Here is a 19,204-nt window from a genome sequence, read left to right on the forward strand (position 1 = left end):
TATGTATGTGTTGTAGTGGTCTATTGGCAATTATGGGGCCATAGGACTCCGTTTCATAGGGTTTTCTTTCGTATTTATTCTCCAAGCATAATTCACACTGATTTATGAAATTTTGAATGATACGGTCCATATTTATGGTATAGAATTTTCTTTTAAAGTGAGCTATAGTTTCCTGTATGCCGTTATGGTTTTGGTTATGATACTCGTCTAGTTTTTCCACGAAGTTTTTCCGGTCTATTACAGGCGTATAGATGTTGGTTTTAATCAATTTCAATCTCCCGTTGAAGTGTTCCCTTAATAACCTATACGTGATGGTTTCTAGATTTCCGTCCGCGAAATAAATCCCATATTGTTTATCAGTGTGGATGTTTTCCCTGAAAAATTTGAGCAACTGTGTCTCTGCGTCATTTTCATTAATTTTTACCGTGTATTGTATTTTAAGTTTATCCTTGGTCGTCTTTATTCCATAATCTCTTCCTGATTTAATTATTATACTGTAATTAAACATGTGAATGTTTTTTTCCGTTATGGGCAAAGAGAAGGCCGAGTCCGTCCGAGGTGTAAACGGTTGCCATGCCCTCGTCCGGTGTCTCGTCCGGTGTCTCGTCCAATTCCTCCTGAGCATTGAGTTCTATCCTGCTTAAAGCATCTGCTACACCATTCTCACGACCTTTTTTATATTTGATTTCGAAGTCATATTCCTCCAACTTAATTCTCCATCGAATTAAGCGAGAATTGGGTGTTTTTAAGGACCAAAGCCAGGTAAGCGGTTTATGGTCAGTTTCGATAGTAAATTTTCTCCCGTAGATGTAGGGCCGAAAATGCCTACATGCTTCTACGATCGCTAACAGTTCCTTCTCTATGGTGGAATAATTTTGTTCTGCGGAATTTAACGTTCTCGAATAGCATGATATAAGATGCCTATCCTGAGACAACTCGGCTCCGATTCCAACATTCGATGCATCCGTAGTAATGATAAAAGGTTTCAGAAATCCGGGTATGCTAAAACAGGTGCATTTGTAATTAACTCTTTTAATTTATTAAATGCTTCTACGTAATTCGAATTTTGACAATCTATCTGTTCGCCCTTAGTAAGCACCTTTGTGAGTGGCTTGGATATTGTGGCGTAATCTTTTATAAATTTGCGATAATATCCGGTGAGTCCCAGAAATGATTTCACCTCCCTTTGCGTTTTCGGAATGGGATATCTTACTATAGAATCGATTTTATCGGGATTTGTCTTTATCCCCTCTGATGTTATTATGTGGCCTAAAAATGGAACCTCCTTCCTTAAAAATTCACTTTTGTCTATCTGAATCTTCAACTTATATTTTCTTAATTCTTCAAATATGAGTTTCAAATGTTGTAAGTGTTCCTGTAGTGATTTCGAAAATATTACTATGTCATCCATATATACAAAACAAAATCGGTGTAAATATTCATCAGTATTCTGTCCATCATTCGCTGGAACGTAGCAGGAGCATTTTTCAGTCCGAATGGCATTCGGACATACTCGAAGTGTCCATTCTCGACGGAAAAAGCTGTTTTCTCTATTGAATCTCTATCCACGGGTATTTGGTGAAATCCCTGTGCCAGATCCAGTGTGCTAAAGTAAGCGCATTTGCCCAAATTTTCCAAGATTTCCTCCATTCTTGGTAGTGGGTATTTATCCTCAATAGTTTTGTCATTTAATTTTCTGTAATCGATGACCATGCGCCATTTCTTTTTTCCGCTGGTGTCCGATTTTTTCGGAACGACCCAAACTGGTGACGAATAAGGTGAGTTACTTGGCTGAATTATTTTGTCGTTCAACAATTTTCTGATTTGTTCTTGTATAATCTCTTTTAAGTGGTAAGGATATCTAAAACCTTTGACATAGATCGGATATTCATCTTTCGTTCTAATATTATGTGTCACTGCGGTGGTCGCCGATAGCTTTTCGTTATCGTTATAAAAACAATCCTGATATTTCCGGCATAGTGTTACGATCTTTTCTTTCTCCTCGCAATTCATATGATCTGTTCTTATCAACATTCCCACCCCTTGATGTGATTCACAAAGACGGGCTTGCATAGCTCCGGTATATTATCCAAATAATCTATCTCAAATTTTCCTGTGCTGAATGTTTTGGTTTTATAATTTATACTTGCTTGTAAATTCTGTAAATCTTTATTTCCAATTAAACAGTCATATGTCGAATGCCAAGGTGCTATCAAAAATGTAATAGGAGTATCGTCTCCAAATTCCTTTAAAATTGGAAACGTGAGAGCATGCGTACCCGTGTTACCTTGTGCACAGACTTTATTTCAAACCTATATGGGAAAATACGTCCTGAAAATAATTCGTATGCTATTTTTGGGTTTATGACAGATGACGATGCCCAGTATCTATGAGAATTTTTAATGATGGGTTGGTAGTTACGAGGTGTGGTAACTCGGGCGAATTTCCAATATTGTTTAAATTGATTATGTGCCTCCGGCGAAATTGCGGTCCCCCTGAAAATTTTCAGCGTCAGTTATTTCCCCATTCCCCTGATCGTCTACATTATCATTAATAAAAGGCAGTTCCTCCTGACATTCTGGTGTTTCTTCCTGTTCTTCCTGATTATATAGCTCTTCCGAAATAAAATGAGAAGGTCCCGTATTCCTAAAGAAATTACTTCCTCCCGGTACGAAGTTATTCGGTTTAGCTACGTTGTTATTTGATGTCGGTAAGTTATTCGATCTACCAACCAGATTCCCCCTTTGCCCACTGGTATTTCCAGCGCCCATCGACATGGGTGTAAATCTATAGTTCTGTTGCCCAGGTTGATTATTAGCACCTTTTCCAAAATTATTTTCAAAATTTGTTATGGCTCTGGGTGGTGCCCGTGCAGTTACTGGCTGTGGCTGAAATGGTCGGAATAAATTTCCATTTCCCGATGTTCCGGGTACGTTGAAGAGATTAGAATTCCTTGATTGATTGCCTGTACCGAAACCGTTAGGTTTTGATTTGATTTCTCGTTGTTTTGTAAAATTGAGGAATGCCGCTTGTTGCTCATAGCTTTCCAGTCTCCTACATTTCGCTAGACAGGCTTCGATATCTCCTAATTCGAAGTGCGTAAGATGTGTATGATAGGGTTCTCTAATACCACTAATGAATACATTTTTTGCAACATTTTCATAAAACGTAAATTTCATGATGATTAATTGTGCGTCTTGAATATTTAATTGAATATGCTCCTTCAGTTTGTTCAATCGCCGTTTGATCTCATCAGCATAACTTTCGTAACTTTGATTCGGTAATTGGTAACATGTGTTAAGTTTGCTAAATAATAATTCCTCTGAACTAGCGTCGCTATATCTATTTATTAGGAGTGTTTTACACGCGGCCCAATTAGCCGGGTTATTTGAGACTACTAAATCCAATGCTTCCCCCCGTATTTTTGACTTGATAAGCGCAAATAATGATGTATTTATAGCGTCGTCGTTCGTTATCAAATTCTCGACAAACTTATCACATGTTTGTAAAAAGTGCGATAAAAACCTTGTTCCTCCCTCATAAATGGGAATCGCATCCCGCCATATTTCTAGTCTTAGTTTAAATTGTTCTAAACTAATTTGTGCATTTTGATTTTGAGCCATTTTATATTTTAATTATATAACGTAAGTATTAAATAATAAAAGACACGCTGTATATTCGTAATGCTTATTTGATTCTTTTGATTTTCGCTTTCTCTATATGTACGTATGTATCACTTTTATAGTAATTGCTTTTACGTAACAATCGTATTTGAGGTAGGGTTATAATGAAATGAAGTGAAAGGAATTCCGAAGACTTACTACTTTTCTTTGGTGATTCCAGATGACACTTTGCTTGCAGGTGGGCTTCAGAGCTCGACGTGGTGGACTGTGACAATGGGGTTAAAACACCTGCTGCCTCCTCTTTGATGATTTCCGTCAAAGGTATGGCGGAGAATCCGGATTTGTCAGCCTCACAGTATCCTACCGGCTGCGCCAGTTATGTTACAGTGTACGAGGTATGAATTCACACACGTAAGTAATAACGAATGATTTATTTTGTTCAGGTAAGTGAGTAAATAATCAAACTAAAAGAAGTTGGTTAAAATACTTTTACTGATTAATACGTCGTTACAGATTGAATGCCCGACAAAGAGTAGTTCGTCGCCGGTACGAGAGAAGTGGTGGCAAGCACTTCCCCGTGCCCCCCCCATCGCATTCCAATTGAACGGCCCTTCATCTTAAGTCGCCTTGCTCGGGCATCGAGGATGTTTATTCTACCCATGATGATAAGGACGCCGGCCGCTCGGCAACCAGATACCCAGAGGCCGAATCATATAACTCGCGCGCGCGTGAATAAAAAGAAAGTATGCTAGAAACTAATTGTTATTTAATTAACGTATTATTTTTCTTCACCATTTATACGTGATTTTGTTATGGAAGTGTAACTTATATACATACATTATATGATTAAATAATGTATATGGCAAGAATTACTATAATAGTTACATATATATTTTTATAGAGATTTATTATACGATTATGAAAGTATTATTTTAAATATATTATCCAACAAGTATAATAAACTTAACATTTAGATACAAAAAAAAATGTTATTATTCTTACCACTTTCACAATCATTAGGTTTATCGAAATACAGGGTCTTTCGCCTAACTCGATCACCTAAAATATCTAGTTTATTTCGTACGATAGAAGAAAATGTTAAAGAAAAACAATATTCTGTTGGAAGGCGACGATACAGTGATGGACCAAAATTTTTTTGTCAAAGTCATTTTTTTCGAGATATCAAGGACACATCGTATTTTTTTTAAATATGACTGCATATTTACACTAGAATATTCTTGTAGCTTAAAAAAACCGAATCCAAGAATGTGCAATATGTTGACCTTCAAATGAACTTTACCGAGAAAATTGTGAAATATTGTTTCTTGTACATGAGAAGATTTTTTGAGTGCTTACACGTTGATTGCATTTGTTTCTTCATTACCGTCTTCCAAACGCATACTGAAGTTCCTGACAAGCTTTTCACAATTTTTTCAGTAAAAGTCATTTGATGGTCAACATGTTGCACATCGTTGGATTTAGTTTTTTATAAACAATAAGAATATTGTAGTAAAAATATGCAGTCCTATTTAAAAAAAATACGATGATCTTGATATCTCGAAAAAAATGACCCTGCAAAAAAAATTTGGCCCATTATTATATCGGCGCCTTCGAACAGAATATTTTTTTCCTCTAACACTTTTTTCTATCGTACGAAATAAATGAGATATTTTCGGTGGTCGAGTTTGACGAAAGACCCTGTATATTATTAATAAAGAAATTGAAAAATTCGTAATAATTTGTTACATGAGGTAGATAATAAATTCTTCGTCGTACGACTTCATTTTTCTTTTATGACGATGATAAAGAAAGAAAGAAAGAAAAAAAAAAAACAAAAAATAAGAAAAAATGTCTAAACCGGCTACTTCAAAATGAACTAATTAATAATCTAATGTAAAAGCTAAGCTGATCTATGATCTCTAACTAAAATTACGATCTAGCAATCATAATATTAAACGTGAACGATTTTTGTTTATCTAATTTATTAATTAATACTAATGTAGGATTCAATACAAAAATGAATAGAATGTTTCCATGTAAATGCAATAATAGCTGTTTGCTGCTTAAAGGCTATACGATGACTAACTTACATAGCAACGTACTCACTCATACTATACCATTTCCCTCACACCATCACAATAAAGGGCGATATTTCTTATGTCTTTTCACTTATTCGAATATTTAGTAACGATCGTTCTCGAACATTCATACTGAACAACAACTTTTTTCTTACTCTAAAGGCGTATATATTTAGCAACGATCGCTCCCCAATATTCCTATCTTAACGTTTCTTCTTAAATTTTTTCTATCCCTTCCTAACTGACAAACAACTTTGTTTTTCCTTGAAATACGGATATGTTTAGCAATGATCGTTCTCGAATATTCATATCTTAATTCATAGCCCCTTTGTCTAATTTCCCTTCCCACACTCGGCCATATCTGCATCTCCTTCGGCCCCCGAAGGGAACTCTTCGAACGGTTTCATGTAATCTGCCGCCGTTGTGGTGGTCTTTGGTCCTTCATCCCCACCAACACGAATCACTTCATATCGGTTATTTCCCTTACATCTAGATATCTTATACGGACCTAAGAATTTCTTTTGTATCTTTAACCCCGCACCAAACTGCGTGCGCTTTATTGCTACTAAATCGCCTTCGTTGTAAACACTCGCTTTCTTACATTTACGGTTATAATTACGCCTATTCTCTTCTTGAATTTTTAACAGACTTTCCTTCGTTGCTTCTCTCAGTCTTAAGCGTTCGTCAGAATATTGCAATATCGCCTCTTTCTCTATTAATTCTAAAATAGCTAAATCTTCGCGCTGCTTCATTTTTACGCCAAACATCACCTCGAAAGGTAACGCATCTACACTACGCTGATAAGTGCTATTAATCGCTCTTTGGACCTTATCTACGTGCTTATACCACTTGTCAGGCGCGTCCATCGACATCTTATAGTCCAGTCAACGAAGGCCGTTTCCTGCCTATCTCAGGAAAGAAGGTGGAAACTTGATATAAGGGTAAATAAACGACGCTGAATCGAATGGTGCTAATTTTTTTGAGGTGGAAGGTGCCGTTTTTGAAAAAAGGGTAAAGAAGGATAAAAATTGGTAAAAAATGGCTTTATCTTAGAATCTAGGCATTTAATCGAAAAAAGTTTCAAACAAAAGTTGTAGAGAATTAAAATATACATAAAAAATGTTCTATGAGTTATCTTCGTATTTTCAAAAATAAGCGAATAAAATTGGATTGAAGATGGGAAAATAATTGTAAGAGTGGGGAAGCAAGTCCCGCCTCTCAGTCGGCTTTTACACGCGAGCGGGCTAGTGTGCGTGCGAGCGTCCGTGTGCACTAATCACAAACGAAGGATCTTCGGCAATCTTCGGGACTCTCGGTCTTGAATACAAGTGAGAGTGAGAGAAGAAACCGATATTTCCCTTTTCTATTTGTTTAGGCGATAACGAGTATTATTGTCCTTGGCCATCGATTGTTGAGCGTTCTGATATTTCTCGTTTTATATTTTTTCTTTCGGTATAGTCCAGTCAACGCGGGCCGTTTCCTTCATATCTCAGGAAAGAAGGTGGAAACTTAAAATAAGGGTAAATAGACGACGCTGAATCGAATGGTGCTAATTTTTTTGAGGTGGAAAGTGCCGTTTTTAAGAAAAAGGGTAAAAAAGGGTCAAAAATAACTTTATCTTAGAATCTAGGCATTTAATCGAAAAAAGTTTGAAACAAAAGTTGTAGAGAAATGAAAAATACTAAAAAAATTGTAAACTCCCAAACACATAAGAACATAAGACTAACTAACTGCTACTTCCTACTACTCAGCACATAAGAACATAAGATTAACTAACTGCTACTTCCTACTACTACCCGTATTGTCCGACTGCCCTTTTTTACTTTTCCGTCGAACAACGGAGCATCGGCCCCCCTCCATGGGTGACGCATACAGCCTCGGTTCCCCACACTTAATCTTAAGAATACCGATATCCTAAATAAACATCCGCACGCACTCACACTAGTGCAGGCGCCAACGTGCACGAACCTGCATAAGACGTTTACAAAATGTTCTATGAGTTATCTTCGTATTTTCAAAAATAAGCGAATAAAATTGGATTGAAGATGGGAAAAAAATTGTAAGAGTGGGAGAAAGCAAGCTTATCCCTCCGTCGCGTTTTACACGCGAGCGAGCTAGTGTGCGTGCGAGCGTCCGTGTGCACTAATACACAAACGAAAGATCTTCGGCAATCTTCGGGACTCTCGGCCTTGAATGAAAGTGCGAGTGAGAGAACAAACCAATATTTCTCTCTTTTTATTTATCATGCGATAACGAGTATTATTGTCCTTGGCCATCGATTGTTGAGCGTTCTGATATTTCTCTTTTTATATTTTTTCTTTCGGTAGCAAGAATTTTACGTCTTGGCCATCGTGCGTCGAGCGTTTTGTATATCTATATATATCGGCGTATAAGCGCGGCATTTTTAAATCGAATCTTGATGCTTATGGCACGCCGTTTCTTTATTTATTGTCAAAAATAATGAACCTTGAGTAAAAAAAAAATAATTCATTTTAGCAGAAACTATTATTATTTTAGTTGAGAGTAAAGATAATGAATTAATTTTGTGCCTCGCAATAAAATTAATTAGAATAATTAATTGATATAATTTTTTGCCTCACAAAAATTTATTTGTATATCAAATTGAATACGTATTCTCTTTAAGACGAAATTTAAAATTTAAATATTTTTCCTATTAAATTATGTATTTTATAAAATTTTAAATTACTGACTTTTTGTCTCGTAAAAATTTATTAGTGTATCAAACTAAATACATATTTGAAAAAGAAGAATTTTGTATCCACACATAAAATTAATTCAAGATATATATGAAAGGATATTCTAAAAACGTGGAATTTATTTTTTGTCTATACATAATTTTAATTCATTTTTATTATGTTATAAGAAAACAGTAATGCATTCCGATTGATCTTCGAAGTCTTAAGAATTGTACGAAAAATATTGGGCAATTATCAATTGGTGCGTTAGCGTAAGTAGTAACGTCTTCGCTTCTAGCGCTGGTTTATTAACGTTCGATTCTTCGTGGGGGAATTATTTTTTTTATAAGTTTTTCTATCCTTAACAAGGAGACGATCAGTGAGTCTCACCTCAGATTTTTTTCAAATTTTGCACTAACGATATAAATTTTATTAGGAAATCAACATTATTACGCGAGTAATAAATTACCAATTATAAATAAATAATATCCAATAAATAACAAAAATTAATTTTTAACGTGCCGAAACGATACATTTTTTAGGATGATATTTACAGGATTAATTTGTAATTTAAGTAATAAACTTCGTTTATTTGTGCAGGATGTAAAAAAATTTATTGCTTTGAATTTTTTTGTAATAATTTTTTTTTTTTCTATATATAATTAGAAATTAGGAAATGTAAAAATAATTTATATAACCTAAGGATAGAAAAACTTATAAAAAAAATAATTCCCCCACGAAGAATCGAACGTTAATAAACCAGCGCGAGAAGCGAAGACGTTACTACTTACGCTACGCATCACTTGGTAATTGTTCAATTTTTTCGTACAATTCTTAAGACTTCGAAGATGAATCAGAATGCATTACTGTTTTCTTATAACATAATAAAAATGAATTAAAATTATGTGTAGACAAAAATAAATTCCACGTTTTTAGAATATCCTTTCATATATATCTTGAATTAATTTTATGTGTGGATATAAAATTCTTCTTTTTCAAATATGTATTTAATTTGATACACTAATAAATTTTTACGAGACAAAAAGTCAGTAATTTAAAATTTTATAAAATACATAATTTAATAGGAAAAATATTTAAATTTTAAATTTCGTCTTAAAGAGAATACGTATTCAATTTGATATACAAATAAATTTTTGTGAGGCAAAGAATTTATGTCAATTAATTATTCTAATTAATTTTATGGCGAGACACAAAATTAATTCATTATTTTTACTCTCAACTAAATAATAATAGTTTCTGAAAATGAATTATTTTTTTTTTATTCAAGGTTCATTATTTTTGACAATAAATAAAGAAACGGCGTGCCATAAGCATCAAGATTCGATTTAAAAATGCCGCGCTTATACGCCGATATATATAGATATACAAAACGCTCGACGCACGATGGCCAAAACGAAAAATTCTCGCTACCAAAGAAAAAATAGAAAGAGAGAAATATCGGTTTTCTTTCTCACTCGCACTCGTATACAAAACGCTCGACGCTCGATGGCCAAGACGTAAAATTCTTGCTACCGAAAGAAAAAATATAAAAAGAGAAATATCAGAACGCTCAACAATCGATGGCCCAAGACAATAATACTCGTTATCGCATGATAAATAAAAAGAGAGTAATATTGGTTTGTTCTCTCACTCGCACTTTCATTCAAGACCGAGAGTCCCGAAGATTGCCGAAGATCCTTCGTTTGTGTATTAGTGCACACGGACGCTCGCACGCATACTAGCTCGCTCGCGTGTAAAACGCGACGGAGGGATAAGCTTGCTTTCTCCCACTCTTACAATTTTTTTCCATCTTCAATCCAATTTTATTCGCTTATTTTTGAAAATACGAAGATAACTCATGGAACATTTTTATGTATATTTTAATTCTCTACAACTTTTGTTTGAAACTTTTTTCGATTAAATGCCTAGATTCTAAGATAAGGCTATATTTTACCCTTTTTTACCCTTTTTCTCAAAACCTCGGGATCAAATTTAAATAAAATTAGCACCATTCGATTCAGCGTCGTCAACTTACCCTTAGGACAAAGATGCACGCGTTTTGCTAAAAAAGTCGAAGTTAGGCCCGCGTTGACTGGCCTATTTTCTTTGTCTGGACAGAAACTATGTGCTTCCGAACCGCACCCGTAACAATGGTCTTTCTTTATCGCCGGAGATCTACCGATACGTATCAACGCTACGTTTCCTTGATTATCTTTTCTAAATCGCGTTCCTTGTACGTTACTTTTTTTAAGTTTATCAAATATTTGAATATTATTTTTAAATTCTGTGAGCGTTCGGGATCCGTACAATACTGCCTTATCGCGACGCTCGCCTAACAAACCATCCGCTATATACTGTATAAGGGCGTCTTCTTCGATGTTACCTTGATTCGCGATTTCTTGCATACTATAAATGTACAAACGACTACTTTCGCCTGGTTGTTGTCTACGCTTGGACAACTGCTTATGAATCGTGGCTGAATTTACCTTTACCTGAAATTCCCTAATCAAACTACGCTTTAAGCTGTCCCATGATTTAATTTCTCTTTCGAACGATATAAATTGTCTTGCCGCTCCTTTTAACATACGTTTCCCGTAGATAAACTTCTGCAAATCGTTCCATCCCAACAATACGCTGGTATCTTCAAAATCGTGGATCCAATGATCTATCAGTAGCTTATCCTCTCCGTTGAAATATGATAGGCTTTCTTCCACATCCTTTATGGAAAACGAAGCGAGTTGTTGCGTAGCAACGCTAACCGCTCCTCTTTCCCCGCGTTGTCCACCTCTCTGTGATTCTTCTTCTCGTTTGCCTTCGTCTCCTTCTTCTTCTTCTTCTTCTTCTTCACTTTCTTCGTCTTCGCTTTCTTCATCTTTCATCGCATCTTTCAAGCGATTTCTTAACGCCTGCTTATTTCCGACTATGGATAACCTTAACTTCTTCGCCGCTTTTTTTAACTCCCTTAATTTCATGGAGTCAATCTGCTCATAGGTATAAGTGACGGCTTCTTCCTCGACTGCTTTACCTTGACGCTTTCGTTCTTCAACTCGTCTTCTTAGTAACGTGTTTTGAACGGCCCTTTCGTTCAATTCCTCACGTTCAACTTCCTGCTCATCCGCACTTGTTTCGAGTGTTACCTTCAATTGAGCCATCGTTCAAACAGCTACTTTTCTTAATCTTAATGTTTCTTTATCGTCCTCCTATATCACCGTTACACCAACACTACCGATTACTTCACAACTTTACTTTAGTATTCACGCATGGTCAACTTTCCTCGCGCAACACTCTTAATCAACTTAGAATCGGATTCACACTGCTGGTAATTGTAACGCAACTTTCGACTTGATACAACTTTATACGACTTTTTATTGCACACATGAAATCTATTCTCTTTTAATCCCGGACGAGCCTCCAAATGTAGGATTCAATACAAAGATGAATAGAATGTTTCCATGTAAATGCAATAATAGCTGTTTGCTGCTTAAAGGCTATACGATGACTAACTTACATAGCAACGTACTCACTCATACTATACCATTTCCCTCACACCATCACAATAAAGGGCGATATTTCTTATGTCTTTTCACTTATTCGAATATTTAGTAACGATCGTTCTCGAACATTCATACTGAACAACAACTTTTTTCTTATTCTAAAGGCGTATATATTTAGCAACGATCGTTCCCCAATATTCCTATCTTAACGTTTCTTCTTAAATTTTTTCTATCCCTTCCTAACTGACAAACAACTTTGTTTTTCCTTGAAATACGGATATGTTTAGCAATGATCGTTCTCGAATATTCATATCTTAATTCATAGCCCCTTTGTCTAATTTCCCTTCCCACACTAATATCAGACTTCTATTGCTAAATGATTTAATTATTATATATAATGAGTCACAAGTATATTCTTAACACGTTGTTAATTTAAAACAATCATATTTTCTTGTAATACGATATTACAAAATTTTTATAAATCGAAAAATATTGTAGGATTATTCAATTTTGATATTGCTATTATATATATTATAATGAACTTTGTAGCAAAAGATTATTTTATTATAAGAGAAATAAAAAAAAAGGATGCACAAGATGATGAACCAAGTATTAAAATACATAAAAAAATAAATAATAGTATTCGTGAGACCAATTTTTGATCATTTGAGTAAAAATTATATTTGTCTAACAATAAAATGCTCTTCTGCCATCAAATTTTTTTCAATTTGAAAAATGTAATAATACTACAATATGTTTCAGAGTGTGTGTGAGAATATTGAAAGTTTATATTGCAAGCAAAAATCATATACAGAGATTCATTAATTATTGTATTAGATCAAGGAAAAAAAAGGAATCAATTATTTTTATGTTTATTTAAACGTTTATTTATCTATTATTTTTACGTTTATATATAAACGTTATTTATCCGTTATTTTTACCTTTTTTTAAAACGTTTATTTATAAATTATTATTATCCTGTATTGAATAGTAATATCCTGTATTTATTCTATATGGATTCCTTTTTTCCCTTAGACCAAATAAATTTATATAAATAAAATTAAAAACAATACAAAAAATTGTTATTAAATATAACAAAGACGTACACATAAGGTACGACATACTTACGTGAAAAACAGCATTTGCTCGATAGCGCATCTCCATACGTGACGGCAATTTGAGCCTGTGGGACACTTAAATCCAACTGTGTGCTTTTTCTGAAAATCGTGGGAAACAATATTGTTCTAAAACGTCTCTACTCTATGGTTTTTTAATTACGGCTTCCTTACGGTTCCCCCGAATGTACCGAGAAAATATTATCAACGTTTCGCGTATGATATTATTTTTTTTCCTACCTTTAAAAAAGAAAAAAAAAGTATAGTAAGTTTAATTTAAAAAAAAACACGATGTTTTATATATCATTTCATTGTATTTATTTTTATTTTTCCTTTTTTAGCAAGATCAATTAGTAAGTTTTTTTTTAATTCGTCTTTTTATTATCTCCTTTTACGGATTCTCTAGAGTCAAAGTTTTTGTCTGAATTACTTCTTTTTTTAAATAATATTCTCAAAATGTTATGAATGAAATTCCATTCCATTTTATTTGAATGAAACAGAAAATTATAAATTATTTTTTTAATGTCCAATCGGAGACGATTATGTTTTTTTTCTTGGATACACCGAACGTTTGTATAGATCTGCAATTTTTTTTAATTTCGAATATTAAAAAGGGAAAAAGAAGTATCTTAAGAAGACAGATACTTTTTAATTAAATTCGCGTTGAAATCGGTGAACTTTTAATTAGCGAAGTTCCAACCCTACGTATGGTACTTTTCTCGGTACATAAATGCGATAATTAGCGAACTACGACTATATACATACATATATATATACACATATGTATGTATTTAAGTATATATATATAGGATTCGTGAAAAAATTGGGCCGTTGGACAGACTGGACCGGGACTCGAACCCGGATCTTCCGCTTTCCGGGCGACTGCTCTTAACCATTGAGCTATCCAGGGCCGACCGTCCAATCTCCTCACGAATGCCTATTTAAGTGTTTGGCTTGGAGGTGCTCGCATCCCACATATATGTATACGTTTCTAGAGACGTATAAGTTATGATGCGTTTGTTACGCTAATCCGATCGGATTTGAACGGAGATTCGTCTCAAGTGAGTAATAAAAACGATAGGACAATTAAACAATCATTGATTTTTAAGTTAAATAAAAAAAATAAAATAATAAAAGGTTTCTCTAAAAGTGGTTTGCAAAACGTAATATCATAATTGTTTTTTTGGTAAAGTCATATTTTCATACTGCAACATTAAAAATTGATTTTGTTTTGGTTTTAAGAAATATGGAAAAAAAACAAAATATTAAATAAATATTTGCAATCGATATTTTAAGAAAAGGTCAATTTGTAATTCTAACTTTTTAAATAAATCATTAATAGTCAAATATTTTTTTTGTGTTAATATCTATGGGTATCTTCATTTAGAGAGAAATTGATTAAATATATACTATAAATATTTATATATTTTAACTCCGCCTGCATGATCGATGAGAGGATCGAAATCAGCGATCATGTTGCCGGTCCTAAGCCCGGGAAAGGAGGAAGGTTGTTGGATCAGGCTAGCTCCCTACCCAACGTAAAAAAAAAATTTGCTCATAGAAACGAAATATTGCCTCGGAATAGGACGGATTCACAGATGACGACCCAAGCAAAAAAAAGGACAAAGAGTTGGAAAAAAGAACACATAATGCGTCTGGCTACCTGGAACATCAAATCATTTAATAATAAAGATCAAGAAACCCTGAAAGAACTGAAAGATAATAACATCGATATTTGCGCCTTACAAGAAACCAAAAAGAAAGGCAAAGGACAAATACAGTACGAAGACTACTTAGTGATCTATAGTGGTGTAGAAAAACAAATCAGGGCAAAAGAAGGGGTAGCCATCGCAGTGTCTAAGAAGTATCAAAATAACATAGAAGAATGTAGCTACGTATCTTCACGAATCTTGGTTGTAAAAATGATAACGGAAGACCAAAAATTAAATATAGTGTCAATTTATGCACCCGAAGATAATAAACCGAAAGAAGAAAGAGAAGCCTTCTACGACCAACTACAAAATTTAGTCGGATCATTACCAAGTAACCAACAAATGATACCCCTTGGAGATTTTAACGCCCGCATCGGAAACGAAATAATACCTGGAATAAAACAAAGGTTCAACGAAAACGTGTTAAACGACAATGGAGAACTAACGACACAGCTATGCACATTTAACGAGCTAAGGATTAATAATACATTTTACAATCATAAGGAACACTATAAATTTACATACAGCAACACCAGAGGCTTCAGGTCTACAATTGATTACATTGTTACCAACAGATACGTCCAACCAAACCAAATATTAGATATCAGGACGTTAAATTCCGCGAATGTAGGAAGCGATCATAGCCTGCTATTAGCAAAGATAAGAATGAAGTTTAAACCCCAAAGAAATCTTGCACGAGCAACTCAAGTATTGAAAATAAACATCGAGTCACTATGGAACTTACCAACCAAAAACTATACGAGAACAGTTGAAAGAAAAAATCGAAAAAAACCCAATAAAAGAAGAAGATAACATAAACATAGCCTGGAAGAAACTAAGAACCAACATTTTAGACGCTGCATATGAAGCCCTGGGAACACGAACTGTAAAAAACCGGGCTAGAATGATCAAAACTCCTTGGTTCCGCCCAGAGATTAAGGAAATATGCAAAAAAAAGAAAATAGCATACCTTAATATAGGACATTAGGAACACCTGAGTCATACGAAACGTATAGACGAATCCGGAATCAAACAGCGACATTAGTAAGGCAAACAAAGCAAAATTATTGGGAGATTTTTTCGAAAAGAATGGAGAGTGACTTCTATGGACTCCAAAAACAAATCTGGCGATTTATTAGAAATCAAAAAAGGAGGTCAATGAAATGATAGAAACAAACCAGATCACAAAAGAAAATTGGATTAACTATCTAACAGAGCTCTATAATCAGAAGAACCTCAAACGGAACTAAATACGCCAGAAATAATAACCAGAAGCGACATACAAATTGAGTCCAGTGATGTAGAAACAGCTATTCGAAGACTAAAGAATAGGAAGAGCTCAGGGCAAGATGGCATCCAAAACGAGTTAATAAAATATGGTGGCCAACGTCTCACACAACAGTTAACATCCTAATCCAAAAAATACTATGCCAACACAAAATACCTGACGAATGGCGAACTAGTACAACTATAGTTATGTTTAAAAAAGGAGACAAAAAGCTGCCTACAAACTACAGGGAATAAATCTTTTAAACACTTCATTAAAACTAACAACAAAGATTATAACGAATAAAATTAACAGCTTAACGAATCTAGAAGACGAACAGCAGGGATTCAATCAGGCAGATCGTGCACAGACGCGGTTTTCATCATAAGACAGATAACAGAAAAATCAATTGAATACAACAGACCAGCATATATGTGTTTCATTGATTTGGAAAAGGCATTCGACCGAGTGCAGTTAAAGGATGTTATACACCTCCTCTATAACCGGCAAATTCCGAACAATCTTATCAAGACCATAGAGGACATCTATAGAAACAATAAGATCCAAGCAAAGATAAATGGCGCCTTGACTGAACCGATTGATGCAGGTCGTGGTATCCGACAAGGGGATTCCCTAAGTCCCCTGCTTTTTAACATCATTATGGACGAAATAATAAGAAACGTAAGACTGCTAAAAGGATATAAAATGGGCAGTGAAGAAATAACCATCCTATGCTATGCTGATGACGCTGTATTAGTGGCCGAAAATGAGGATGATCTACAACGTCTACTACACCGATTTAACTGCATAGCCAAATCATTCAACATGAAAATATCGGCCCAGAAAACTAAATGCATGACAACATCAAAGAAACCGTTAAGATGCAAACTGGAAATTGAAGGGAAGGTTATTCAGCAGGAAATGAGATTTAAGTACCTAGGAATAGAAATCTCAGGATATGGTGATGTTGAAGCAGAGGTAAGAGAACAGACAATGAAGGCATCCAGAATAGCGGGTTGTTTGAATGACACAATATGGCGAAACAAAAACATTGACATAGAGACCAAAGCAAGAATTTACAAGGCAATGGTAAGACCTATTATTCATATACCGCAGAAACTCGACCAGACACGGCGAAAACGAAACAGTTACTAGAGACAACCGAAATGAGAGTTCTTCGCAGAATAGCTGGAAAAACACTACTGGATCGAGAGAGAAGTGAAGATATTAGAAGAACATGCAAAGTGGAAAACATTAACGAATGGATACTAAAAAGAAAAAAAGAATGGAACGAACATATCAACAGAATGGACAACGGAAGAATTGTCAGAATTGCACGGGATAAGTCACCGGTAGGCCGCAGAAGCACAGGGCACCCACGAAAACGATGGTGCGACAATTTAACAGTGCAATAGGCAGAAAAACGTCGTTACGAAACAGGCAACTTGCCTAAACTGAAGAATGAAGAAGAATTCTTCTTATATCTTCACTTCTCTCTCGGTCCAGTAGTGTTTTTCCAACTATTCTGCGAAGAACTTTCATTTCGGTTGTCTCTAGTAACTGTTTCGTTTTCGCTGTATCTGGTCGAGTTTCTGCGGTATATGACATAATAGGTCTTACCGTTGCCTTGTAGATTCTTGCTTTGGTCTCTATGTCCATGTTTTTGTTTCGCCATATTGTGTTATTAGAACAACCCGCTATTCTGGATGCCTTCATTGTCTGTTCTCTTACCTCTGCTTCAACATCACCATATCCTGAGATTTCTATTCCTAGGTACTTAAATCTCATTTCCTGCTGAATAACCTTCCCTTCAATTTCCAGTTTGCATCTTAACGGTGTCTTTGATGTTGTCATGCATTTAGTTTTCTGGGCCGATATTTTCATGTTGAATGATTTGGCTATGCAGTTAAATCGGTGTAGTAGACGTTGTAGATCATCCTCATTTTCGGCCACTAATACAGCGTCATCAGCATAGCATAGGATGGTTATTTCTTCACTGCCCATTTTATATCCTTTTAGCAGTCTTACGTTTCTTATTATTTCGTCCATAATGATGTTAAAAAGCAGGGGACTTAGGGAATCCCCTTGTCGGATACCACGACCTGCATCAATCGGTTCAGTCAAGGCGCCATTTATCTTTGCTTGGATCTTATTGTTTCTATAGATGTCCTCTATGGTCTTGATAAGATTGTTCGGAATTTGCCGGTTATAGAGGAGGTGTATAACATCCTTTAACTGCACTCGGTCGAATGCCTTTTCCAAATCAATGAAACACATATATGCTGGTCTGTTGTATTCAATTGATTTTTCTGTTATCTGTCTTATGATGAAAACCGCGTCTGTGCACGATCTGCCTGATCTGAATCCCTGCTGTTCGTCTTCTAGATTCGTTAAGCTGTTAATTTTATTCGTTATAACCTTTGTTGTTAGTTTCAATGAAGTGTTTAAAAGATTTATTCCCCTGTAATTTGTAGGTAGTTTTTTGTCTCCTTTTTTAAACATAACTATAGTTGTGCTGGTTCGCCATTCATCAGGTATTTTGTGTTGGCATAGTATTTTTTGGATTAGGAGTGTTAACTGTTGTGTGAGACGTTGGCCACCATATTTTAATAATTCGTTTGGGATGCCATCTTGCCCTGAGCTCTTCCTATTCTTTAGTTTTCGAATAGCTGTTTCTACATCACTGGACTCAATTTGTATGTCGTTTTTAGTTACTATTTCTGGCGTATTTAGTTCCGCTTGAGGTTCTTCTGATTTATAGAGTTCTGTTAAGTAGTTAATCCAGGTTTCTCTTGTGATCTGATTTGTTTAGATCATTTCGTTGACCTCCTTTCTTTGATTTCTAATAAATCGATAGATTTGTTTTTGGAGTCCATAGAAGTCACTCTCCATTCTCTTCGAAAAAATCTCTCAATGATGTTGTTTTGTTTGCCTTACTAATGTCGCTGTTTGATTCCGGATTCGTCTATACATTTCGTATGATTCAGGTGTTCGTAATGTCCTATAGTTAAGGTATGCTATTTTCTTTTTTTTACATATTTCCTTAATCTCTGGGCGGAACCAAGGAGTTTTGATCATTCTAGCCCGGTTTTTTACAGCTCGTGTTCCCAGGGCTTCATACGCAGCTTCTAAAATGTTAGTTTTTGGTTTCTTCCAGGCTGTGTTTATATTATCCTCTTCTTTTATTGGGTTTATTTCGATTTTTTCCTTCAACCTGTT

The 19,204-nt window shown here is 35.0% G+C and overlaps 1 protein-coding gene across 1 annotated transcript in view; it reads right to left on the minus strand.

Moving 5' to 3' along the window:
• The window catches only part of LOC122520562 (myb-like protein P), a 35,520-nt gene that overhangs the window by 12,373 nt on the left and 3,943 nt on the right, over positions 1-19,204 (minus strand). The window contains 1 exon segment of the mRNA XM_043640657.1: positions 13,020-13,108. Within this exon segment, the coding sequence (XP_043496592.1) occupies positions 13,020-13,108 (89 nt within the window).

This window comes from Polistes fuscatus, unplaced genomic scaffold, assembly GCF_010416935.1.
Source record: "Polistes fuscatus isolate 324 unplaced genomic scaffold, CU_Pfus_HIC Scaffold1, whole genome shotgun sequence".
Classification (NCBI taxonomy): Eukaryota; Metazoa; Arthropoda; class Insecta; order Hymenoptera; family Vespidae; genus Polistes; species Polistes fuscatus.